The 26,410-nt window shown below is 37.6% G+C and overlaps 1 protein-coding gene across 2 annotated transcripts in view; it reads right to left on the reverse strand.

Moving 5' to 3' along the window:
• Positions 1–386: 386 nt before the first annotated feature.
• CNTN5 (contactin 5) overlaps positions 387–26,410 on the reverse strand; it is a gene marked incomplete at both ends in the record, with an annotated part of 350,824 nt that continues 324,800 nt past the window's right edge. For both annotated transcript variants that reach the window (XM_082053237.1, XM_082053236.1), the window contains 7 exons: positions 387–490; positions 2,175–2,343; positions 3,739–3,851; positions 4,315–4,501; positions 12,632–12,741; positions 22,197–22,431; positions 25,263–25,333. In XM_082053237.1, coding sequence (XP_081909363.1) covers positions 387–490; positions 2,175–2,343; positions 3,739–3,851; positions 4,315–4,501; positions 12,632–12,741; positions 22,197–22,431; positions 25,263–25,333 — 989 coding nt within the window. The remainder of the gene's footprint in view (positions 491–2,174; positions 2,344–3,738; positions 3,852–4,314; positions 4,502–12,631; positions 12,742–22,196; positions 22,432–25,262; positions 25,334–26,410) is intronic.

A 26,410-nucleotide genomic window follows, 5' to 3' on the forward strand; every position in this document is an offset into this window, starting at 1 on the left:
CCAAACGAAACAGATGTACTGTACCAGACACCACTGTTTAAGCACATAGTGATACATGACTGGGGCACCAAAATTGAACATATTAAAAAAGTAAGGTACGTTTGACAGAAATTACTTTTGCTTACAAAAGTTTATTACATACAATCTGCATATTTTTGGGCCAAGAAATGTCCCCTCCTCAAAGGACTTTTACAAAAAAATAAGACAAAAAAACCTGATGAATTATTGACTGTGTCTCCAACACTCCTCTAAGTACACCACAAGCATTTCTATGGGTCTTTAAGCATTAGCTTGGGTTTCCAGTTTCTCCATGGACATAAAACTCCATCCCTTGGTGTCATCAAGCTAAAGCAAACAAATAACAACAACAACAAAGTCTGCAGTCTTCACCATGAGGTTGTAGGAACCATCAGTGCCAAAAGCAATGTTACGGAGGATGAGGAAGTAGACAACACGTGTAAGGAGGATTGAGCACTTGTTACTTTCCCTCCTGAAATGAAAAGCAAAAGAGCACTTGTTACTTTCCATCCTGAAATGAAAAGTAAAATAATTAAGGAACAAATGACGCAAATGGTTCTCAGTACATTTAGGTACTAGATTTTACCACAAACCTGCATTCTATTACAGTCAACAAAAGCCTAACTTTTAGACAACAGATTACCTTGTGACAACTGCAATCACAAAATAGGGTCCCTACGCAGACATAAGGAAAATGAGGATTTTATGATGATATCTACATGCTGAATCCTCACATTCAGTCTGCAAATGTATATGAATTTCCAAAAGGGTATGTGGTTTTATGCCTCAGTCCTCAAAAATAATAAGGCTGCAGAGGATGCCCTGAGTCACAATCACAAATGTTGTCCCTGGACAAGGAATGAAACCTAGCCCTTTGACCCTCATGTTTGGCCAGAGAAAAATATGGTCTTTTGCCTAGTAGCCCAGTGACGTTTTTAGATCACAGCAGTCTCTTAAAAAGCCCTGCTCAGGAGAAATGTGCTATGGGCTGGTAGTGGCAACAGATCACAGGATGGGAAGGGAACCAGACCGGGGTTTCTTTGGACCCCTCTTGTCCTAAGTGGAACTGAACTGTTGTGCATAGTCTAATAAAAAATCCCAGATTAGAAGGAATTAAAGATTTTGTAGCCTGGAGCTATGGCTTAAAATATACATGAAACAAATATTCCATAGAATAGAGGTTGGTGTCTTCTGCGTTCTGATGATAGCACTGTAGTTTGTGACTAGACTAGAGCTGGAATTTCAGGCTCTCACCTTTTGGATAGTACCCTTTAAGGACTAAAAAGCAATGTTTAGTAGAATTTTAGTGTTAGCAGAAAGTCAGAATTAAGATGCCTCATGTTTAGGCAAAAGATAACGTTATTTTCTGTTTGTCCTTGCCACTAATCCTTCCATCCTTTCTTACTTGTGTAATATTGATACTTCAAATTCATATTGCAGTAACTGAGGAAATGGAAGCGAGACATCATAATTTGCTTCATGATAATACATTAATATTCTAATGCATTAATAATTTAATAAAGTAATATCTGTTCAAGGGAGCCAATGGAACCTACAGAGAAATTCAGCTTATTCTAAAGCAGACACATACGCAGCGTTCAGCTACCCAAATACATGCCATTTTAGCTGTGTTAGACAGTACACCTCTGGCTGGTGATCCAGAATGATATACATATCCTTGAAGTCCCACATCATATCTGCCAACTCTGTGCAAAAATTTAGGGTACCTTAGGACATTTTAGATGTCCCTATGTGCCTATGCCTGAATATTTAAATTCAGATCAGATGAATTGCTGTCTAGGCTCCACTGTCAGTCTGTATAGATTATATCTCAGCTGACTATAGTGCTATTTGAGACACCTAGTGAATGTGTAGACATCTACAGATCAATTAGGTTTCCAGATTTTATCCTTCAAAGGGAAAAGTTTCCTGTAAATCCTCTGCTTTGTTCATCAGCCCCACATGGATGGCTCAGATGGTCTTGAGCTGCTCGAATGGCACTAGATACCTTTGCTTCAGCATAGAACTGAGGACTCTGATCAATGATTTTATCTAATAGCTAGAGAATTGTGAGAAATTTTTTTTTAAGGTAGAGACTAATAGAGTTCATGAGCATTGCTATGATCACTGCTCTTCCAGTATAAGTGTAACCTTACCTGAAAAAGATGGAACTCTGATCTGGGGACTTGCAGTCCCATCCCCTCCTTCACTGACTGCACAGACCTCAATGATGTAGACACCAGCATCAGGAAGAAGTACCACTGCAGAGGTCTTCTGTGTTTCTATAACTTGACTGTTGCTCTGGCCTTCTTGTCTAAACAGTACCTATGGTCCATCAAGTAGACAGCGGTCATAGTGGTCATTCAAGATACATAACAGACATTTTGTGCAAGCAATGCAGTCACTGAAATGTTATATTTTTTTATGGTTTCATTAAGGATTTCTTGATATTACATTTGAATAGTCATCTGCTTCTACTCTCCCTTCATCCCAATGGCTTAAAAACATTAATAAAAAGTATATTATTAATAGCAATTAATGAATGTGAAAGTACATTGATTATGATTCAGAGCAAAGAGTATTTGCCCTTTCCAGCACTAAGTGTTACACATTTTTTTTTCCCAAAATTTATTCAAAGTACGTAATAGGTTCCATTTGATTCAAAATCTTATCTCCAAATTCATGCAGATATTCAGATTTTTGGCTGAAGAACCCAAATTCCAATGTTAAGAAAATTCCCTAAATAATGTCCTTCCTATGTTTACCTTAGCTGGCTAAGTCAACTGAGAATAGCTCAGATCTGTCCCTGCATCTCTTATGAAACTCAATACAAGCCTATGGCATGGGGTAAGAAAACCAGCGTGAACATAGCTGTCTTTTTGGTACTTCTGCATAAGAGTTTCTGTTCCCAGATAAAAATGAAAAGGTCAGAGAGGTGTAAAAAACCAAAGCAGTCAACTTTTTCAGAATTTCAATTATTCTGATAAAGGTTAGAGCAGTTTCTGGTTTATTTGAACCATTTTATGCTTTCTTGATGATATTTCCTGACATATCAGAGAGAATATCAGATTGTAGTCTACAGAAATGATCATATACATGCTTCAAAAGAAAAAACTCACACCTCTGTAAAAACATCAAAATGATTCTGCTTTGATTTAAAAGACTTCAGTGTATTCTACTGCTTATGACTTGAAAGTTAATAGTTAATCTGGATTTTACTCTTTGAAACTTCAAAACTTTAAATGTCAGGTGTTAACATCAGCGATTGTTGAACATCACTGACACAATCACAAAACAAACTGAAGTATTTGTGTTTCTGCTCCATAAAAATACTAATTTTAATGTCATTTTAAGATGCCTCATTCTTCTGCATTTCACTAAATCCTACTGCAAACACAGTTGAATTGAAATGGTAGTAGGAATTTCATTGCAGGGTGGTCCTATTAATTGTCACTTCTGAGTCAGATATGATGAACTGATCCTCTCAGATAGAACTTACTCAGTTTATAATCAGTAGTTGCAAATCACAACACAGAAAATGTTGGGACATTTTGCTCTTTTCAGTTTTATTTATTGCTTTTCATGGTGAAATGTGTTTGCAGACAGTCTGTATAGCATACTTTACTTACACAGAAATAAAGAAGAAAATAAAAAATTCAACAAGGAAGAGGAGTAGTAATTTGGAAGAAAGAAAAGTGAGCAAGGAAGGGAAGCACTGACCTTGTACCCCATTACATCCGATTCATTAGCTAGAGGTCTGACTGGCTCCCACCCAAGAGACACATGAGAGCCATCCTGTATCCACATGATATTGCTTGGTGCTTGGCTGGGAGCTGAGGAGAAAAAACAACATGTACATATATATATATATTTTATAGATACTTTTTTTTAAATCAAAAGAAAAATACTTCAGTCTCTCATTACTCTTACAACTAGTTGTGTTAGCAGGCTCTCAACTCTAGTTGGAATATTGGAACAGTGGGTTTTTTTTGCACCAGAATCGCCATTTAATAGTTTGTGGTGTATTTACTCAGCCCATCCCACAAGATCCACAGAGCTTATGAACTTGAGCTCTTTTCTCTCTCTTCTTTGTTGAAAATGTATTGTTCTGTATGAAGACAACCTTTGCTATGAATGCAAAGTCATATGAATTCATGTCTAAATATCAAAGCAAAGCCATGAATCAAAACTATATGTGATTCCTGATTACTATACACTCTTATTAAAGGAAAACCCAAGGGGGCAGAGGTTTCTCCATGACTTCTCCTTTTGAATGAAGGTACTGAAATAACTTACGGGACTTCTTGGTCGCTGCACGCACAGCAGAGCTAGGTGGTCCATACCCTGCAGCATTGTACGCCCTCACCGTTAGGTGATATAATGTGTTTCCTTCTAATCCTGTCAGGAGGATGGATGACTCGTTTCCCTCAGTTTTGACCTTCTCTGCTGCTTCTTCCTGCTCCATGTCCTTCCAGTAACCAACCTGCCAAAAAAGTGACCAAACGAAGAATTAATATAGGCATCTGAAAAGCTCATGCTTCCAGATACTCATACTTGTTATCCTGTGAAGGGTCTTTTTGCTATTTCTGTTTTTTGTCTCATCACCAGACCCTTTTAAACATGTGTGATTTGCAGCCTAACCTCAGAGCCAAGCAACATTCACTTCTGGTGAGTCTCAGAATATCATGGTTTTGCCTGAAGCACATTGAATTGTTGTGTACTGGCATGAGAAGATGTAACTACAAGATGGAAGAGCACAGGACAAACATTGGCAGGGAGTCAAAAGTATTTCACAGAATTCAAAGAGAGCTCATCCCCGGTAGATCACCAGGATATCTACCTTCACTCTGGAAAGCTCTGACTGCATCAGTTAATAAGTGTTATGAGCAATATTCCCTTCCTGGCCCTGTGCAACTCAGAGCCATGAGATTTCTTATCAGTGTAATGAATAGGAAATGACAGAACACTGAAGGAAATTTTTCATTCATCTGAAAAATCTTATCTGAAGAAAAAGAAGGAAGTGGATGCAGTTTAAGTTCTTGGATATAAACAGGTTTCTGGTAAATGCAAATTTGATTGCATGTTTATACCCTTCCTTTTCAGACATAAAACCCCTAAATGATCCTTGGTGGTTCTTAGTCTATACTTGCGGTATCTTCACTGAGTTTATCATAATCTCAAAGAGATTACAGAGCTGAGCTAGGAGTTCGACTAGTCTCTTTCATCAGGGACCAAGTATTTGCAGAGCATAACTGGAAAAAAGAAGTACTGTCTCTTCTTCATGTATCTAGGTGACCTATCTAAGCAAGGTAACTCTTGTAGGGCCCTATTTTCCCTAACAGGAGATGTCACTAATGTTCTATTCAAAGACCTATATTCAGCTTACCCTTATTCATGCAGAGACCTGCTTGCATTTATTCCACATTTTGACCTTTTCTGTGAAGCTGGTTATTTCATAATAAGTTATTCATATTATATCTGGATAACTTTTCCTCTGAGAAAAAGGTCATGGACAATACAGCACTCTTGTGAATGTATCCTAGAAGATGGCAAACCGATATCAAGGGATTCGTAGGAAAATAGGACCAACGAGCATAATATTGACCTTTTATAATTGCACTGGGACTGCTATTTAAAAAAAAAAAAATCTAGAAAGACCTGGTTGCAAAAATATACATTTGAGGTCATATCTTCACTTAAAGTGGCTCTGTTGACTTTGATGAAGGGTTATCAGTTTGTGCCAACTCAAAATCTACTCTTTCAGCTGTAAAATTAATGTAAAATTAACATGCACTATCTCTTAAAAATGCTGTTGCTTTAATTCTTAGGTTATTTACAGCTCAGATAGAAAATCTAGCTGTAGTCACCACTTCTTGTTCAACTAAGTGTGATTCACTGAGGTATTTTGCTAGCTGAACGCTTGACCAACTCTGTTGGCATCTGAAGTAACAGGTAGTCACATCTTGGAAAGAAAAAGAATCAACAACCATTTATTCAGCCACCAGGATTGAAGTGCCAATGCCTATTATTTCTTGGACAGTCAGGTTCCTTTCATTTTACTTGCAATATATCTTTGCAAACTTGACACTGCAGTGATAAAAGCCACACAGTATTAAGTGCTGTACAAACAGGTGGTGAGAGACAGCACGTGTCCTGAAGCCCCTGTCATCCTAGTAGTGAAGTCTGCTGAGCATCCAACAGGGAAATGGTCAGAAAGGAAAAGTGACTTGCCCAAGGTGACACAGGTGGTCAGTAGCAGGGGAGGAAATGCAGCTCAAGGAGTGAAATCCCCGTTCTAGAAAGCCAGGAGCAAAATTATAATTAGCTCAATAAATTTCACTGTTTATTCTTAAGGCACACCATGTCTTCTGTGAATGCAATGTATGAGACAGTAGCTAGCCCACAGCTTTTGCAATGAAGCTTTTTTCTTATTAAAAAGATAATGTGAAAACCCGATTTTCCAAATATTTACAAAAAGCAGGACTTCATAGATGTTAAAACCTGATGAATGTGGAAGAAACCTAGGAGTATAACTCAGCCCTTTCGACATTTTTCATGTGTCTGGAAATGCTCTGTATCACTACTTACATGGCATTATTACTTTGGATACTAACTATATTTTGCCCATGGTAAGTCCGCAAAAATAACCATGTCATGTTCCCTACCAGTTCTGCGGCACCACATGGCAAAGCTGTTCCCCCTTGGCAAAGGGGTATTCTTGGGGGAATGAATACACTGTATCAAGCACATGCTTAAAAGCATGGAATGCAATTTGGCAATGATTCTATTTCAGTTTCTCCTGTACTTCAAAGCCCATAAGTGTTTGGTCCCTGCTTTTAAAATTCCCCTTAAAGTTTTGCCAGGTAAGTTTGGACTTTGATCTTAAAATATGCTTTTCTCTCACACATGCATTTGTTGCTGGCCAACTGTACTAAAGGCAAAAGTGGTTTAAAAAAAAAAGAGAACTCCAATGATTGTTAACTGGGGTCGATGGCGGTGAAACTTACATCGATTTGAACTGAAATGAAGACATTACTGATGTTTAAAAGTGCTGGACATATTCCTTAAATCTGAGGGTTTGTTTATTTACATTTCTATGTGTTTTTTTAAATTAAAATCTTGCTATTTTCTGTAACCATAAATAATACTATACAGAAGGGATTTATCGCACTTAGAGTTGATTTTCATTAATTCTAATTATGAATATTAATATAGCAGGAACCACAAATCACAAGAGTTGACCATATTTAAAAAATTAAAGAAAAAGTGGGGAAATAAAAATTTAAAATGTTGAATGCATTATTGTTTTGAGGCTTTACATCTTAGTTGCACTTTCTGTTGTTTTTCATTTAGCCAAAGAATAGCAAGCTTTGATATCTGATTCCCAGAAACCGATCTCTTTGAGCTGGGAATAAAGCAATAATGTTATTTAAACAACTGAACAGAGGAGATGCAGGAACATGCAATCCACTTTGCTCTGATTGTGGGTTAAGCAATTGTTAAAAGTAAATCATCACATTAAAAATTTGTTTCGGTCTAAAATTTTTCTACCTCAATATTTACAGACCACTTCCTTGAAGTTTATGTCAAAAAGTATCTTTAAAATATTACTGTTTTTCCCAAATTGGTTTCTAGGGTATGCATACTTTGGTGTAAATTTATCTAATCTAATTGCACGCCTTCTTCTCTAAATTCAGTAAAAGTCAGAGTTATTGTCTCGATACTCTTTCTGCTGACCACAGAGAATTAAAGCTACAAATTAGGCATATCAGGTAAAAGCCTAAATTAGGTAGGATGAATCGAAGTGGACAAAACACACAAACTTTCATGGGCTCTCTGACTGAGCATTTACCAATGTCAACAGTACCAACATAACAGAAAATGAACTCAGAGTCCTCAGAGTGCAGAAAGTCCTAGGGGAGAAACAGCAGTGAGCTGAAAGAAGTGCTGGTAGCCCTAAAAACCCCCCACAACGTGATTCAGATTTCACAAAAACTGTTTTAATTATTGTTATTGGAAAACCTATCAGTGCCTTGAACTGGCACGTGGAAGTCATGCAGCTCTAAGAGCAGTGGTAGAACCAAGCATTTAGGACATAAGAGGTGCTTTTGTATTATCTCAAGAAATTGGTGTGACTGTCCTTCAGAAGAAGATGAGAGGTTCCTGAATAAAGGTCAAGTAATCTCAGTTCTTTCCCTCTCACCAAAACAATTGTTGACTGAAAAGAAGAAAGAAAACACTGTTCAGCACCCCTGGGTTCTGGGGTCTTTGGAGTAGCTTGCACCCTCCACCTCTTTCCTCAGATACCTTCTTCTCCTACATAGTCCTGCATACACATGGGCTGAAAACTGATACTGTACCTCAACTTTGAGGACTGTCCTCAAATATCCAGCCACATTTTCTCATTAAAAAAACAAACAAACAACAGCAACAAAAAAATGTCTAAGTTTCTGATTTTAGGTAATAGGAAGCCATTAATCTTGTATCAAACTATTCATGATAGGGACATTGCAAAAGGTGCAGCTCTCTTTAGGCCCTCATGAGAGATCTAGGGCATGATCCATACCTTAAGGACTGGAAGAGCAGTAGTACGGCTCTGCTATAAGCTCCTGTGTATAGTCTTCAGGATTTTAGAGGGGTTTGAATGAACATATGAGTAACTTTGTAGGCAAAATTGACTCATACATGAAACAATCCAATTGCTAATTTTGTGTTTGGGAAAATTCATTAATTCCAAAAGTGAAGCCTGGTAAATGGGTATTCAGACTGGTGAAACACCAGTCCCTTATATCTTGTCTTGCTTTACTAGACTCTGGTAGAAACATCCATATGCTCTAAGTTACTTCAAGGTATACTTCACTAAATTAAAAAAAATACAAGTCTAGTACCATATAGACATCATTTTCTGTTCCACTGTAAAAACACATAAAGTGTATCTAAGAAACAACAAAAACTTGAATATTTCTCTTTGAAAAGACAGAATGTCATATAAACAAGTTATTATGTCAAGAAATCCTCCCTAAAAATGGCATTAGAGATTTTCTATTTATTGTATTTTTTGTTGCAAGTTGATCTTTTGATTAGGTTAGTTAACCTCCTGTCCTTTGGGGGAATTCCAGTGAAAAAGACATAAGCTTTGTGATCTATACTTAAGTATTAGCCTTGGTGTTCTAGAAAAGCAAAAAGCAAACAAAAGTATCTTTTTTTTTTTCAGCCAGTAATTCTTTCTCTTCTCTACCAGTTGTGAGTGACAAAGAAAATATTGCCTAGGGCTGCAATAGATTTTTATAACCTTCAGGTTATGGATTCTAAACAATAAGTATGAACTGCACACTATATTTTTCTACCATTCTGACAAAGTTTCCAAGTTACTTCTACTTTATCAGAGTGTAGCTGGCATATATTTAGTAAGGTCAGGCGGACAGCTGACAAACCTGTACTGAAGTCAGGAATAATATGTGCTTTGGAAGATGCAAATGAGCACAGCAAACCTTGCATAAAACTCATGTGACATAACAGTTAACACTGCCTTTCAGGGATGACAATGTGAAATTGGACAAGTTACTTTGCCTTTCATTACTCCTTAGTACAAAGTACAAACAGGGCCAGAGTGAAAGTGGGTCACTGCAAACTTGTCCATTTGTAGTAAATATTCTGTCACTTTTCTTGATTAGAGCCCAAATGTCCAAATGCTAAAAAAATAGCCTCCCCCTTTTATAATGTTGTTGCTAAAAGGCCAGGAAATGTGAAGTGGTTGTCACTGCTGTGGTGACCACAGGCAGAATACAAATTGAGACATGAAAACAGAGTGGCTAGTCAGATTATTTTGCATTCAATTTGAATTGAAGGCAACATTTCACTTGTGGTCCACAATAGTTCTATATTAGGAAATAATTGTTAAAAAGAAAAGATAACTAATCTTTTTAACATAGTCACTGGATTTCTGTACATTATCTATTTGTTATCTGTGGATTAAGGGGGGAGGATTTAGCCCTAGTCTCTTGCTATAGAGAGTCCTTTTTTGCACTGAGGGGTTGCTTTAAAGAGAAACTGGTCACTATCTTAGCAAAATTGGGCTGATAATGTTGATTTAGTGTTCCTGAGTGAATACTGCAACACACTGACTCACTATACTGATCCTGTAAGTCATTATCCCTTTTTGATTAAATCATTCAAAAAAAATGGAACTGAAAAGACCTAGCAATGCCATCTTTGGATTGTGTTCTGTCCTGCTGAATTATGCAGGTGAACAGCATTTATTCTTCTATTTACTGAGTAAGGGCTGCTCTGATCATAATTCTTCCTGGGAATGAGGACAGAAGAGATCTAACTACTCCCTGAAAGATTTGTCTGTCAGAAAGCAGAAGAAATTCTGGCTAAATGAACAAAGAGGAAAAAGGAGCAGGATGAGAAAAAAAGCACCCTCCCACTCCCAGATAAAAGTAATAGCTCAGAAGGCTCCTCTAATACCTTCATGTCCTCATGGGATGGGGTAGAAAGGAGCAGTGAAGTTTCGTTTAGTTTGTCTTTTTTTTTTTTTTTTTTTTGTTCTGTCAACTCCACGTCCCTGGATTGAAATATTTACTCTGTAATCTTCATGCTATAATGCTAAAACTTGAGTACAGCACAGTGAGGAACCAAATTACTAATAAGGTTCAATGTTAATAACCCTTGCAGTATCAATAACAATTTCCAAATTCATTCCTAGGAAATCCATGAGAGACATAAAGCAGGTGAGTGTTACTATTAGAGTTAGATTACGCTGGACTTTGAAGGTCTAAACAGCTTCCAAGTCAGGAAGACCACCCCTGAAACAAAGAGAGCCCATTGTCCTACCTTTAACAGCCATCTGTCACTAGGACACAACCGTAGAGCTAAGGGAAGTGTTTTGTGACAGTCAAGTAAATGAAAAATACATTTAAGTTATGAAAGAATAGGTTTCTAGTGAAATTATTTTCAATTTTAGAAATAAAATCTATTTTTTTATTTTAAATTATGTAAAACTAAGCTAATAAAATGTGATAGATGGAATGAGGATAAGAGTAACAATAGTAGGTGTAATTTAAAAACATCATGAAATCTAAGAGGGAGTAACAAAACAGCCACCTTTCTGAAGAGAAAAAGACAGGGTGCAGCAAGTAAATAATTTCAAAGGATAAAAGACTGGCCTGGAAATTGAAAACAAAGGTTAGTATCAAGTGGAACTCTTCAACATGGAGAGGGATAGGATTTGCAAGGTGAATATCATCTCTGTCAAATACAGTTTTGCTCTTTTTATGTATAGCAGTACTAAAGGTAAAACAGTTAGATATCACTTTTGCTGCATGAAGCAAGCCATGTGCAAAAGGGGTAAAAACGTGTTTAATGTAAGGAAAGAGTGGAGATAAAGTATAATGAGAGAGAACTGACAGAGCGTTTGTGGAGTTCAGCATGGAGATGTATGAGGGAAAGAGACCTGGACAAATGAGAGACCTGAGGGGACATGCCATGGTCACAGCCTGCTCAGACTGCACTGGATAACAATACAGGAGTATATAAGAATTAAGAGGCTACAGCAATCAGGTAAAAAAAATGCTAATTGACTGTGTCTAAGCTCTGGGGTGAATACGCTGTCCTGATCACGACTGTCCAGCCTGAGGCTGTACTGGAGAGTGCGATGGCTCTGGTACTGCCTGAGCAGCTATGTTTCCTTCCTAAGGCCATCAGTGATGGTCACCAGCCCTCTGGTCTTGTCTGGACATGCTGCCAGGGAGACACCCTGTGCTAGTATGTCACAAGATGTCTTTAGACATCCATTTGACTGGTGTCTGCCTCAGGTCTACATATTTATCCTCTTTCCATTGTTACTGCAGAGAATCAGGAGTCAGCACTGTCTAAAGGACTAAACAGGTCAAGTAACCTGAAAGTTGAGTCTAGCTATGCTGTTTTATGAGGAGCAGCATAGCCTGAACCACAAGGTCAGGATGGGTCATGACGACCCCAAAGGGTAGGTTTACTCCTAGATCTGATCTGTTCCTGGAGGTTTGGACTGTAAACTGGATCTAAAGCTACAACTGGACCTAAAAGTGCGAGAAGGTGTGATGCCAGAGCTTGTTCTTTTTCCTAAGTCAGGAAGGGCTCTCTGTAATCAGAGCTTTACCTACGGACTGTGCGGCTGCTGCTTCCCCTCCTGACATCCGACCTTTTACGATCTGCCCAGCAGATGTCCCCCGGCTGCTGCTGGATGAGAGCACATGGATGGCAGAGGCTGTTCCCTTTCTCTGTGTTGATGGCTCTCAGTAAATAATACGTTTGAACTGGTCACTTAGAGCTGGAAACAGTCAATGTCTAATCTTCCCCAGCCTTTGAAAGAGGCATGCTGGGTCACTTGCAGTTCTTTCAGCTCTTTTTGAAGTGTCAAAGAGATGTTATAAGAACTGGTGTTGAACAGTTTTCAAGTACAAATAAATAAGAGATGTGCTGATGCTACAGCTGTGACTGTTGTTCTACAGCTAGTCATATCTGTTCTAAAATGAGCATAATTTCTATTGAAGTTTCACTACTGCATATGTTAACAGAATTCAATGCTAGCAAAAGCAACAAGACTTCTCATTATGATATTCTGTATTCATACCTCAAATCCCTGTGGTCTTCCTAGACTTTCTTTAATATGTTTCCACGCAACAAGAATCTCTGATACAGACAAACTTGTAGCTTTGACATCGATGGGAGCAGCAGTAGGTTCTGTATTAAGAAAAATTGAAACAATAAACCTCCACTGTAACAACTTGTATTTATCAAAAACACTCCATCTGAAACTGTCATTTACTTCCTTTATTCTACCTTAATACTCACAAGAAGGTATGACATTTACAGGGAACATGAAAAACTGAACAAGATTAAGAGATTATTATTGTTGTATTTCTTTATTTCTGTCATGCTACATCAATATCTCATCACTGATGACAGGCGCAGCAAACTGTGACAGAATCTCTTGTCTATGATTTAAAAAAAAAAACTTTAATATTTGTAAATGTCCTCCCCCTCCACACAGCCATTTCATAGCCCTTGATCAGCCTGACTTCAGCAGTAAATGGAGCATTCATTCTGTTCCTGGATTTTTAGTGCCATTCTGTCAGCTCAGGATGAGTGATACCTTGCTAGGGTGCTCAGTCAGTGCTCTTACAGGGTTATACCAAGAAGCGATACCCAGAGCTGTAGTGAAGTGCTACTTAAAATAAATTTTTAAGACCATATTATTACGTCCTTGAAGTCACAGGCACCAGTGTTTGGGGCATGTCGTCATTCCCCTGGCTGTGAAGCATAGACTCTTTTAGGCCTGGGATGCACGCTTTTCTAAAGAAGGCATTAAGACCTAGGATTTGCCCCTCTGATTACCTGTGTCATTACCACTGGTGCCATGTCTGTGCTTCTAACTCCATGCTACTCACAGGACACGCTGCAGTCCTGACCTCCTGATTATCTGGAGCAGAGGACCCTGCCTGCCCTCCAACCAGGGCGGGTGTCCTTCAGTGCTGCTGGGGCCTGGCCTGGGTGCACACTGGAGGCTTAGGGCGGCAGCATGTTTAAATATCACACTTGCCCAACATTGTTGCCACAGGCACGTTTCACTTTGCACTTTCATATCACTGAACACTTCACAGAAGTCCAACTTCTTTCAGTGGTTGGGAGGCTGGGTAAATGTACATAGAGATCTGCCATAACAGGCCATTGAACATACTACAAATTTGTATCACCAGTTAGTGCACTGGGAGTGAAAAGTGTCCAAAACCTGTCACCTGAGACATGAGTTAGGGAAATCTTTTGGGTCTTTTGCTTTATTACCTAAATATTTCTGAAAATTTGCTCAAGACAAGCTGTGGAGAGGATGCTTGAACACATAGCAAGGCACACATCAGCGGCATTTCTCCACCATTCTGGTGTAGCTCACTTGTTCAATCAAAAGGTGAATTCACATTCCCCTGCAGACACAGAGCCTGCAATTTCTTCCTTGGCCAAATGTTCCTCATTACATTTCTAATGTGTTGATCTGTTCTTGAAGGGCAGGCAGAGGTCCTGGCTTTTATGTTACAGGGAGGCACATCAAAGAGCTTTGTAAAAATGTATATATATATAGAGAGAGAGTGAGCTCATTTAACAGGACTACAGAAAAAGATTTTCCTTACGGAACAGCCTGAGTCAAAATGATGAATTTTTTTGTAATAATCAAACTGCCTTAGCAAGATGCCTGATATCAGCCATGACTCATTAGCTACCCTTTTTTCTCTGATCATATTGCAGGCATTGCTCTGGCATTGCTGCCCTACACTTTCTCTCTGACACAGTTGTAGAAATTTTTCATCCTTTTTGATGTCATATTTTTAATGTTTGCATCTCTTTTTGATCTTCATTTTTATTTACTTCTAAAGAAAAGAAACATTTCTGATGTGATGAAAAATGGTGTTCGTCAACAATGAGTATTATTAATAAGTATAACATATATATGGAACAAAGAATAAAAAATATCTCAAGGAATAAGTGAAATGATCTTCTGAATTCAATACTGAAAGAATTGTGATATGAAGAAATATATTCGTCATAATACCATTTTCTGTTTGATAGTTACACCCTGCTTTATATTTTATGTACTACTAAGATTTATGTGGCAAAAGACATTTTCTGTTTTTTGTATTATTGAAGCAATTACCTTGTTGTCAGGAAAGATTGCAGTGGGATAAATAATTTGACATGTACACAAAATGTTGGTTGGCAGCCTTTACACTGTCTATAAATGTAGAAATAATTTCCTCTGCATAGCATTCACTAGGGGTTGTTTATGTATTGCTCAGAATAGAAACAGAGAGTATTTTCCGATATTTTAAAAAAATATTTTCAAAAAATGGAGTAGAAATAGTTAGGTTTTTTTATGTGAAGAAAATGCATTTCTTACATTTCCAGAAATCGTTCACTGCAGTTTCACTGATACTAGTCATTGAGATTTTAAGTGTTCAGCAAAAGAAGGGAAACTGTATATTTAGGAGTATGACTGTCTGAAAGTTTATGGAGACTGAAAAGCATTTTTTATTGATTCAGATAAGATGAGGACCATATAATTTCTGGTGATATAATACAGTCTGTGGTTCACTCCAATGTCATGCTTTATTCTGTGTGTCTAAAAGTAATGGTAAGTTTGACAGGTTCATTAGGTTTTTCTATAATGGTCACTGATATTACAATCACACTATTTTCTTAATATCTTGGCATTATGTTAAACCTCAGGCATTATGTCTGCCTGAGGTCATACTGATTAAAAAAAAAAAACAAAGGGCCAATGACTTTAATGGTCCCTTTAATATTTCCTGATTGAATTAAAGATGCAGCATGGCAAATTCTCAAAAGGCTGTGTGCAATGTCCACAAAACATAGTCTTTCCATTGTGCTGCAATCACACTTTAATGAAACATATTCAATCTCTAGGTCTTTGTTATGGCTGTAAGAAAGTAAGACAAGGAATTACACTAATTGCATTGATCTGATGTTTTTTTCTGAAATGTTCATCCTCAAAGACTTCCACATGATCTAACTTTAAAAAAAGTCCAAGGGCCTATTCATGTTTATGTCATTTTAACCCTCCTGTGGAACAGTGCCGCAGTCAGGACTCCTCATCAAATTGCTTAATACTCATTCACTTCTAATTTTAACTTCAGAAAGGATGTTTACACACTTCCCTAGCTAAAAATCTGAGCTTTTATTTGAAGCTAAGAACCTCAGCATTATGACTCCAGGCAGTTCCACATAGCTGAGATTTTGGGACTTCAGCCAGGACCCACGATTGCGACAATTCCTTTCTGCAGAAAAATCCACAAGAGAGATGTATCAGAAGGAAAACCATGAGGAGTTGTCCCTGTTGTGTCAACCTGTAGCTAAAGAAAGTGTTAGCATTTCCTCCCTTGCTGGAAATAGACACAGGAAGTATCTTCCAAACCAGGGGATATCCAGTAGACTGTTTCCATTCCTGAGAAAAAACAAGGGACGTTATGCTCAGCTCCACCTCTCAGCCTGTTTGATGCGTGATGCTGGTTTGGGAACTCCATCGGCTCTGTGGTGGCATGGCTGCCTGCAGAATAAGAATTCCTCCAGAATCTTGTGCTGTAAGGGGAAAAGAAGTCTGATTTGCAAAACACCAAAAATGAGATGACTGTTTCCTGGAAAGGCTCTCAGACTTCTCAATTTTCCTCAAGTCCATTCTATTTTCATCTTCTCTCTGACTGGTGACTTTGCAGAGGACTTTAAAACAGAAAAATTAGAAGGGTGAGGAACTGAGTAAGCAGTGAACCAGTGATTAGGCCTGCAGTGCTGACCTCTGCCCTGGACCTCTTTTATTTAGCGGTGAAATACCCTTACTTGTCAGGTAGAACTTCTCAAGCCTACTCCTGTAACACTGGTGTCCTGCATATTTGTTCACAGCATATATCCTGCTTCAGCTCTCTCTTCTCTGTGGAATAACCTGGATTTATTACACAGTGGAGTGTCATGTGGGAATAAGGAGCTGCCTTATTCCACGTATGCTTTACCAGTGTGTTACCTGCACATGGTTCACTCACTTTGGCATGTGAGTAAAAGCTGGATATGAGGACTGAAAAAAAATAAGGCTTTGTTAGACTAGAAGTTCAGAAGAGCATTGACATCTTCATGAATATAAATGGTTCCTTTCCACCAAATGAGGTGGCAGCCAGAGTTATCCTCAGCACATGAGAAGGGGATGTGGCTATTATATTGATTGCACACCTAACTTCTCATGGGGTCTAGTGGCATTAATCAAAGGAATGCTTGATAAACTCTCATATGTCATGATTGTGATTTTGTTCTTCAAAAAAATCAGTGGATACAGCTTTAATTGAAATTTTACGGGATCCCTCCACTTGGATCAGTTGGCAGAAACAGGGAATAATCCCCTGTAGTTTACAGCTAATATGCCAATTTATTAATTTTCAGGTTCGCCTAAACCCCAAACAGCTCAGCTTAAGCTATGAAATAAACCACAGGATTTCACTTTGGGAATGCAAGATTTTAATTAAAGACATGGAGGTTGTATTTAAAAGTGTGTAATTGCATATTCTTTCCTCTAAATTAAAAGGGTAATTTATTTGTTTGTTTAAATATAGGCTCAGGATGAAAAGCAATGGGATATGGGCCTAATGAGAACACCCCTTCACTCTGCAGTGTCTTGTCACCTGCTAGCTGGCCTGATGCAAAACTTCTGAAAGCTGTGAGAGAACAAAACTGAAAGTCTGTTATATGACCCTTCGCCTTTCATATGACAGAAAGCTTTGGTTCTCCATTGGCTCAATGAATTAATACAAATCAGTATGAAGCAAGAACAAAAGGTTTGTGCAGTATCATTACATATTGTATGTATTACTGAAGTTCATTTAGGGTCCCTCAGGAGGTTTTAAACAGCAAGACGGAGAGTTTTCAAGCTTTACCTTATACTGCTTGGGGCTCTCTATTTCATATCTAGAAGTTTTTAGTAGCGTTCACTGCACTATTTATCAAAATTATAGAAGTTTCAATTTTGAGAAGAAGATTTTATGAGGTGTCTGAAGGAGAAGACAGATATTGAAATTACCAGAACCGATTCTGTATCACCCATTGTGGTAATCATTAAAGAAACAAAAACAAAAATAAAAATACAACAACTTTATAAAAGACCCAAGTCATCTTGAACCTGGTTGTGTTTCCTTTTTCTCCCAGAAGCTTATTTCTGTTTCCTTTCATATTCTCACCTATTTCTATACTACATGTATCCTAATTCATATTTATTCCTGTGCTGATTGGCTGTGTCTATACCCGTAAAATAAACAGGAACAGAGAGACAAGGGACCATCCTGATCATGGACATACAGTTGTTCATAGTCTTACATAGTTACCATGATCTGTGGTGATGTATTGACACTGGCCAATTAGTGCTGCTGCAAAATACACCCAGGAATTTGCTGGTGCCTGGCCAGGGATGGTTCGCAGGAGGTGTATGAATGCAACCACAGTCTGGAGAGTGACGGTGTTCAAATGTGCAGATGTGAACTCTTTTAGTTTAGTTGGCTTCAAGGATAAAGAATAGATGTCTTGTTTATTTGCTACAAAAAAGGTGTAGCATCATTGCTCTTTACCTTTAAAAGCTCTTCCCCATCCCAACTAATCTCCCTGATCTGCAGACAGCAAACCTTTTTCTATGAGGACAAAAGAAAAAACTCTTATAGTTTCTACTAATTTCCTGATGATCCTGTTAGTCCTTTGAACCTCTTTGTAAAGCATGAGCAATCAGAACTATAGATAAGATTTTAGCAAAGCTCTGTGACAGTTTTGTAAGAATGGTGACCTGATACAAATCAAAACATTTGAGTCTTTTTTCTGTGTAGTTCATGCTTCTCTTCCTCCAGTCCTCTTCCTCTTCATATTTTTCTGAGGTATTCAGACATTTGCCTGTATTGACAGTGCATCCTGAAGTTGTAATAACAACAATATCATAATCAGGTCTTCTATTAGTGTTTACAAAAATTAAATATACATAATCTAAGACTGATCCTTAAGAAATTCTATCAGTAGTCTTCCAAGCCTTTGACAAGTCTGGTATTTTTTTTTTCTGTACTTATATAGAAATAATTTTATTTTTTCTTGATAGATTTTTCTGTTGTTGGTTTTGTTTTGTTTTGTTTTGTTTAATTTGCCAACAGTTCTTTATTTTCATTGCTTTGGGAGGGAAAAGATCTCACCCCAGGTCCTTGAGCATGTAAAGGGAACTAGCTCTCAACATCCATGGCAGTCATAGATGTAACTCATACTTTGTCCAGTCATGCTTGCTAAAGCAAGTCTACCTGGCCATCACTCTTATCAGTAGTCTTTTCTATCTTCTGCAATTTTATCTTTACATACTCGTATTTTCGTGTCCATTTCCATATTTTTGATTTTCGGTTTTCCTTTTCCAGTGAATTAAATACACACAGAGATTTCATATAATTTCCCTGATACTGAAAGCTTATATTAGTAGTATTGGCATTCTTAGCCCCTCAGTATTGAAACAGAATGTAGTCATGAGGAAAAATCTCCAAAGAATATATAAAAGTTAAAACAAACAGTGCTTAACACTGCTTTTGTTCGTTGTTTTATTTTCAATATCTTGTACCTTTAAATTTTTTATTCTCTATGGATCAAAATCATCTATGCCTGCATTGAAGTTCAGTGTGTTGTTTCAGTATGTTCTAGCATGAATCTGATACCATTATTTTCCTGGCAGAAAGTACAGTTAGGAGATTTCTCCCTGTTCTGTTCATGCTCCTTTCAGCCTCTGGCCTTTCTTGCAACAGGCAGCCCAACGTGCTGTGTTCTCCATGGCTCTGGTGCCTCTTTCCCTTGTTAAAAGGTTTCTTTATGACAGGTTCAGGCTTGTCTTTCCCTGGTGCTGGAACACTTCTGTTTTGTCCTTCTGTTCTGCCTTCTATTGAAGATAACTCTGTATCTTTTTTTTATTCTCTCTAGTATCTTCTATGTATCACCCCCATTCCCTCTTCAGAACTGGTTGGTGGCTCCCGTCATCTCTCTTACTTCACTGAAACATCTGACCTCTCTTTTTCTTCTTCTCTTCTTGATTGTTTGCTTTCTTCCTTTCCTAAGGTCTCCAGGAAAGACTCCTCCTTCAAACTTTTCTACTGCATTAAGCCGTCTTTTTGAGTCACATTTGCTTTTCTTCCTCCTGGGGTTATTCACGTAGTTTTGTACAACTTTCTATCTGCTTTTCCATTCTCCAGGGAGACCTTATTGACACCTTTTAGTACTTAAAAGGGGCTTATTAGAAAGATGGGGAAAGACTTTTAAGCAGGGCCTGTTGCAACAGGGCAAGGAGCAATAGTTTCAAACTAAAAGACAGGAGATTCAGGCTGGACATGAGGAACAGGTTTTAGATTTCCTTAGACAAATTTGTTATGCCAGTAAACAATCGTAGATCCATCTGTAGATGTGGGAAACCTTTTAATATGCAACATAAAGTTTCCTTTTAATAATTTTATCCTAGGCCTTTATTCTAGCTTTTGCAGAGCAGTTATTTGAGTGTGTGATGAAAAGCAAGTAAGCTAAGGGTTTGCTGGATCAGCCCTAGGACGATAATGTATTGTCCTGTCAATCTTCATTTAATATCTCCTCTTCAATAGAAATCCTGAGATAACCTGTATTCAGTTGTTTAGCTCCTGAAGTGTGAAAGTCCATACCTCTTTCCAAACCAGTTCCTCCTTTTTTCACACCAAGCTGAAACACCTGTTGTTCTCAGTCTCCATGTTGCCCCGATCTTAGCTGTTATAAACTTTCATTATTCCTTTAAATTTTCAGTACATCACCTAGGGTTGTTCTGGAGAAAAGCTTGTTATAAATTAATTTTGCACTGTATTGTCACAGCACCCCATATTTTTTCCTTAAATATAAGTCTTACAAAGTATTTAGCCCCATAGAATTCCTTTTACCACAGGAAAGGGCAACATACAGACACCTACAGAGACTGAATTAGCAAAGCTATGATGTGAGGTACTTTCAAGTAATTGACTTACAATCAGAAAAGTTGGTTTCTAGTGATAGTCTCTGGGAGCACGGAGAGCAAGTTAATTTTAAGAATTCTAATTAGACAACTTGCAAGCTTCATATTTTAAAAGAAATGTTAGAAAAAATTGATTTATATATTACTGATTATTCCATTTCAAGCCTTATCCAAATAACAAGCTAAGGACTACTTATTACAATTCATCATCCAGCTTTTGTTGAAATAGCTTTTGCTATTTAAAAAAAGAAAATCCATTAAGGTTTTACCTCCCTTCTCTTGCAAAACTCTATAGTTATTTAACTTTCAGATTAGAGTATGAAGCTGTTAAATAATAAAAAACATTGCCATCAGTCTCATAATATCACTTTCCATTGAGGAATAGGAAAGTGAACAGTAAAATTTCCAAGTTGTACTTGGCAATTTATAAATTTTAAAATAAAATTGTTTTTACAATAATATGAATACTTAGTAATGCTGATCCAAGCAATGGAGCATAAATGAATTACTGCAATTGCTTTTAGCAATATCAGCTTTTCCAGCCTCTATAATTACCATAAGAGAGTAGTATCTGCTTACCATGAGAAAGAGTATCTGCTACATCATGGCTCCAAAATTACACATTTATTGTGGGCTTATATGGAATAATATTTTATGTTTTCCAGCTTCCCATGAAATACCATTATATTCACACTACATTTTTGTAGAGATAGTATGAAGTTCCTCCCACCTGTACCAGGACTGTCCTTGTTTTATTCTGTTAACAGGAGACAGTGGGCTAACTCAAAGATAGTATAATAAAGAAAAATTGAAATATATAACTTCCAGTAATGGAGCTGCTCAAAATATTCTCGTAGATAACAATTATTTACCTTTTGTGTGTACAGAAATTTCCATACACTGGCTTCTGCCAATACAGAATGACTTCTTTTACTAGTATAAATTAGTCTCTATTTTTTTCCTCCACAAAATACTTTTGAGAGTTACATCAAGTTGACGTAGAAATTTTCAAGAAATATTTTTCATTTGTTTTTCTGAACTATTGCTATAATTCACATTGAATATTTGGACATTAGCATAAATTCAGAACTTTAATACTTAGGAACTGAAAAAGAAACAAAATAATATATATAAAAAAAGAATAAAATTGCATTGTGTGAAGTTTTAGTATCCATTAACTAGGAAACGAACATGCATAAATGACTTTTTTTTTAGCCCTGGAGCTGTTGTCTGATTAACACATCAAAAAAAGTATCATGAACCTCAGAAATATTAGAAAATATCAACCTTTCTTTGCTCATTGTTAGAGCGAGCAGCCCACCTTGAAGTTAGGACTACAGATTTCATATTAGGGATTCACCTTCATTAAAAGAGATTTTTTTTTTAGTTAGGACTGATGTGGCTTGAAGTCTATTCCTAAACTTTTGCCACTTGCTTTCTGGGTAACCTTGGCAGCTTAGCTCACTTTTTTCTGTGCGAAACATGTTTAATGTTACTTAGCACTTCTGTAAAGAATTTGGAAATTTAAGACTGAAAAAACATGGTATAATAGAACACATAATATAAAAATGGCCCAATATAGTTTATAATATACAAGTTAACTTCACATTCAACTGACCTCCTTCAGCTGAGCAGATAACAACAATAGGGCTGAAGGGACCATCTCCTTTGTTGTTGTAAACACCAACTTTCACCTCAAACGGAGTCAGAGGTGGCACACTTTCATCTCTGTAGATGAACTTTGAGGCATCTGAAGATGTCACCATTTTTTCCTTCCAGCCACGTGTTCCATTGGGTCTGAAGGCTACAATATATCCAAATCCTTCTCCATTCTGAAACTCTTCTGATACTGGCTAAAAAATAAAGTTCAGGTAATTATTAGATGTGGTTTTACTAATTTAAAAGGCAGTCACCCAGTAGCTGACCATAATTCGGCTGCTTGTGTGAGAGTGATCCCTTACAGTTGTGTTATAGGATTTTGCTTAACATGCCTGGGAACACATAGAGACAATTGCTTCTGAAGATGAGCCTTGTAAGAGTTTTTTCACCTAATCGTAATAGCCTGTATAGATACTGGGTGTTGCCCTGGCCCAGATGCAGGACCCTGCACTTGGACTTACTGAATCTCATGAGGTTTGCATGGGCCCATTTCTTGAGTTTGTCCAGGTCCTTCTGGATGGCATCCCATCCCTCAGGTGTGTCACCTGGGCCACTCACTTTGGTATCATCTGCAAACTTGCTGAGGGCGCACTCAGTCCCACTGTCTATGTCATTGATGAAGATATTAAACAGTACTGGCCCCAGTATGAACCCCTGAGGGGACACCACTTGTTACTAGTGTCCATCCAGACATTGTGCCACCGACCACTACTCTCTGGGTAAGACCATCCAGCCAGTTCCTCATCCACCAAACAGTTCACCCATCGAATCCATACCTCTCCAGTTTAGAGAGAAGGATGTTGTGGGGGAGTGTGTCAAAGGCTTTGCAAAGGCCCAGATAGATGACATCCATAGCCTGCCCTTTGTTCACTGATATAGTAACTCCATTGTAGAAGGCCACTAGGTTGGTCAGGCAGGATTTGCCCTTGTTGAAGCCATGCTGGCTGTCTTGTATCACCTCCCTGCCCTCCATGTGCCTTAGCATGGCTTCTAGGAGGATCAGTTCCGTGGTCTTCCCAGGCACAGAAGTGAGACTGATAGGTCAGTAGTTCCTGGGGTCCTCCTTTCCACCTTTTTAAATAACAGATGTGATGTTTCCCTTTTTCCAGTCACCAGGGACTTCACCTGACTGTCATGACTTCTCAAATACCATGGAGAGTGGCTTTGCAACTGCATCAGCCAGTTCCCTCAGGGCTCTGGGATGCATCTCATGTGGTCCCATAGACTTATGTATGTTCAGGTTCCTCAGGTGGTCACAAAGCTGATCTTCTCTTAGAGTGGGAGGCACTTTGCTACCACAGTCCCTGTCTTGCAGTTTATCCACTCGAGAAGTGTGGGAAAAGAGCTTGCTAGTGGAGACTGAGGCAAAGAAGTTGTTGAGTGCCTCAGCCTTCTCCTTGTCCATTGTTACCAGTTTACCAGTACAGTGGTCTGTCGTGAGTTGTTGGAGTGTTATCCAGCGCTTCACGATTAGTTCTTCAGTGGAAATGTCAACACTTGCTTTTAACTGCCTGTTTTTGTGTGTTTTGTTCTATCTTTTTATCATTTTTTGAAGAGGTAGTGACTATAGTTAGAAATGAATAAATCTTTCAAACAATTAAAATATGTAAATATACTCACTTCATAATTTATATTCAACACAGATGAAATGCCATGATGTTTTTGTAATTTTAATTTGATTGATGACTTTATGCAGTTTAAGAGGTATGTGAAACAATAGTGTGCTGAAAGTCTTAACACTAGGAAAAACAGCGCCAGGTATTGATGGAAACAAGGAGTTAATCAGAAACAAGGGGGAATGATGACACCTCCTGCCTTATTGGCAATTTATATTGCTTAGCTACAACTGAAGAAGCATTGGCTTCCTTTTGTAGGAAAAAAAGTCAATGTATACTGGAAGTTCTATTATGAGAATTGCTAATTCTTAACTGTCTCTTGTATCTGTATCACAGGATGGGACACCCATAGGTCTCTGGTTTCTTTTGAAGGAAAAGTTTGACCTTTGATGGACAGGGAGATACAGCGCCCTCCAGTAGTCCCCATCTCCAGTGACCTGAGAAACACTATAAAGACACTTTATATGAATACTAGATACTAATTTGTCATGTTAGGGACTGAGAATAGGCCAGTTTGCATCAGATACAGTTCTAGCCACCTGATATTTTTGTTTGGGGTTCAGCAAATTCTCTCCCAATAGCAGAGATGCAGCTGTTCATAGTTCTAGACTATAAAGCAAACCGAAAACAACTCTGTCTCAGATGTCTTAGGTAGCTTAAAATTTGACATTTTAAGTAGTTACTCAGAGTTCTGTGTGTTTCTTACAGTCTAAATCTCTCTTCAAGTTGCCTAGGGGAAAACATTTTCCACTAAAATCCCATGTCTTTATTTGATGACATTTTATTTGGTGTTATATACACATACACACATATTTTCTGAATCTGAAACTCTTCATGACAAATCCAAAAGTTTTGAACCCACCCGAGAAAAGTCTCTGTTCTACTGTTATTTATGGTTAGCAGAGAAAGCATCTCCCACTCCTTCAGTTGCCCACTAGCATATGGTCATGCATCTGTGTTGCATCTTGCATCAAAAATATCTTCTCAAAATAAAGGTCTATTTCTGGTCTTTAGTTTGATGTTTTTATGAAGTACTTAACAAAATAATTATTTCTTAATTTAAGTTTAAAAGAAGTTACAAGGCTTTCCTTCTCTTCCCTTAGCTATCATTTCATATGGTGTAGCATTTACATAAGATCTACAGAAGTTATAATAAATCAACCCGAGCAGTAGATCTAGAAGAAAAGATTTATGAATTAGCATGACTTTGGAGCTACTGCCATAATGCTCTCTACTCAAACCACATGAAAATGCACATTACTTTGAAACTTGAGAACATATTTAAAGAACAGTATTTTGTGTTCATGTCTTGCCAAGATGTGCTGTAAGGAAATCCCAGGACAGTACATTTTACTTTGCCCTCAAAAAAATAAACATGAACCAAACCTTTAATCAGAAAAGTCCCTTACCTCCCATGCTATTACTAATTCATGTCGCCTTCCACTTCTGCCACTTACATTAGCTGGAGGTGTCTTTGGAACTGTGAGCAAAAAGGAAAAAAGTAACAAAACAAAACAGAATGTCCAAGTTATTGAAGTTTTCCCCATAGTAATAAGTTGCTACAGAAGACATGAGGCTTTTAAATCAGTACAGAAATAACAAACATAGAACTCTGTGGTAAAGAAAATTTGCTTGTTTCATTTCAAAGAATTCCACAGTCAAGCTAGTAAACTCAATCAAAGTATAGCTGAGAAGAAAAATAATATTGGAACACAAAGCTGTTTAAGCACCATATCTTCTGCAGATCAATCAGAATTTCAATGTAGAGATCATCAAGGATGTGAAACAGGAATTATCTTGTTAACAGTCTTATTTTTTGAATAGACAACTCAAAATCAAATGCCAGGGAACCTGACATATTTCAGACTTTGGTTAAAATGTTAGGACATTAAGAATATGTCTCTACTATTTCCCAGGTCATTAGTAACCCAGAATGTTTTAGTTCTTGTACATTTTTTCCAGTACACTTTACTAGCGAGCCAATTTTCAGAAATTTTAAAGTAACCATTCCTGAACAGCCCTTATCATTTATTGGAAAATGCTGGAAGCAGTACTACCCACAGTTCTTTAAAAATTGAGACCACCATTATGGATTTGAAAGCACACATGAGCAGCTGGTGAAATTCTTTAAAAGAAATTATAACTATTATCATCAGTGAGAATTGGGTTATCATATTTGATAACACTTCAGAAATCTTAATTGTTACGTTGGAATTTTATAATTTTTTTTTATCTTATTGCCTCTAACGAAGCTCCTAAAATGACTAGTGTATAGAGTTTCTTTCCTGTGAGCAGGTAACACTTGAATTCTTTAATTGATAAAATATGGCCTAAAATATAAACTTTCTCTTTTTTTCCTTACAGCAGTACATAAGTCATTGGTAAAAATTTACTGTGAGGCATTAACTGTTAAGGCCTTATTGCATATTGTTTAGCTTATTTACTGAGTAGCACTGTGCCTTTGAACTATAGAAAGAAAAGACACATTTAAAGAAATGTTCACAGTCCTCTCTCTTTTCTGCTTAAGTTCAACAAAAGCATACATTTTACTAGATCC

The sequence above is a fragment of the Streptopelia decaocto genome (genome assembly GCF_964273445.1).
Source record: "Streptopelia decaocto genome assembly, chromosome: 1".
Lineage (NCBI taxonomy): Eukaryota > Metazoa > Chordata > Aves > Columbiformes > Columbidae > Streptopelia > Streptopelia decaocto.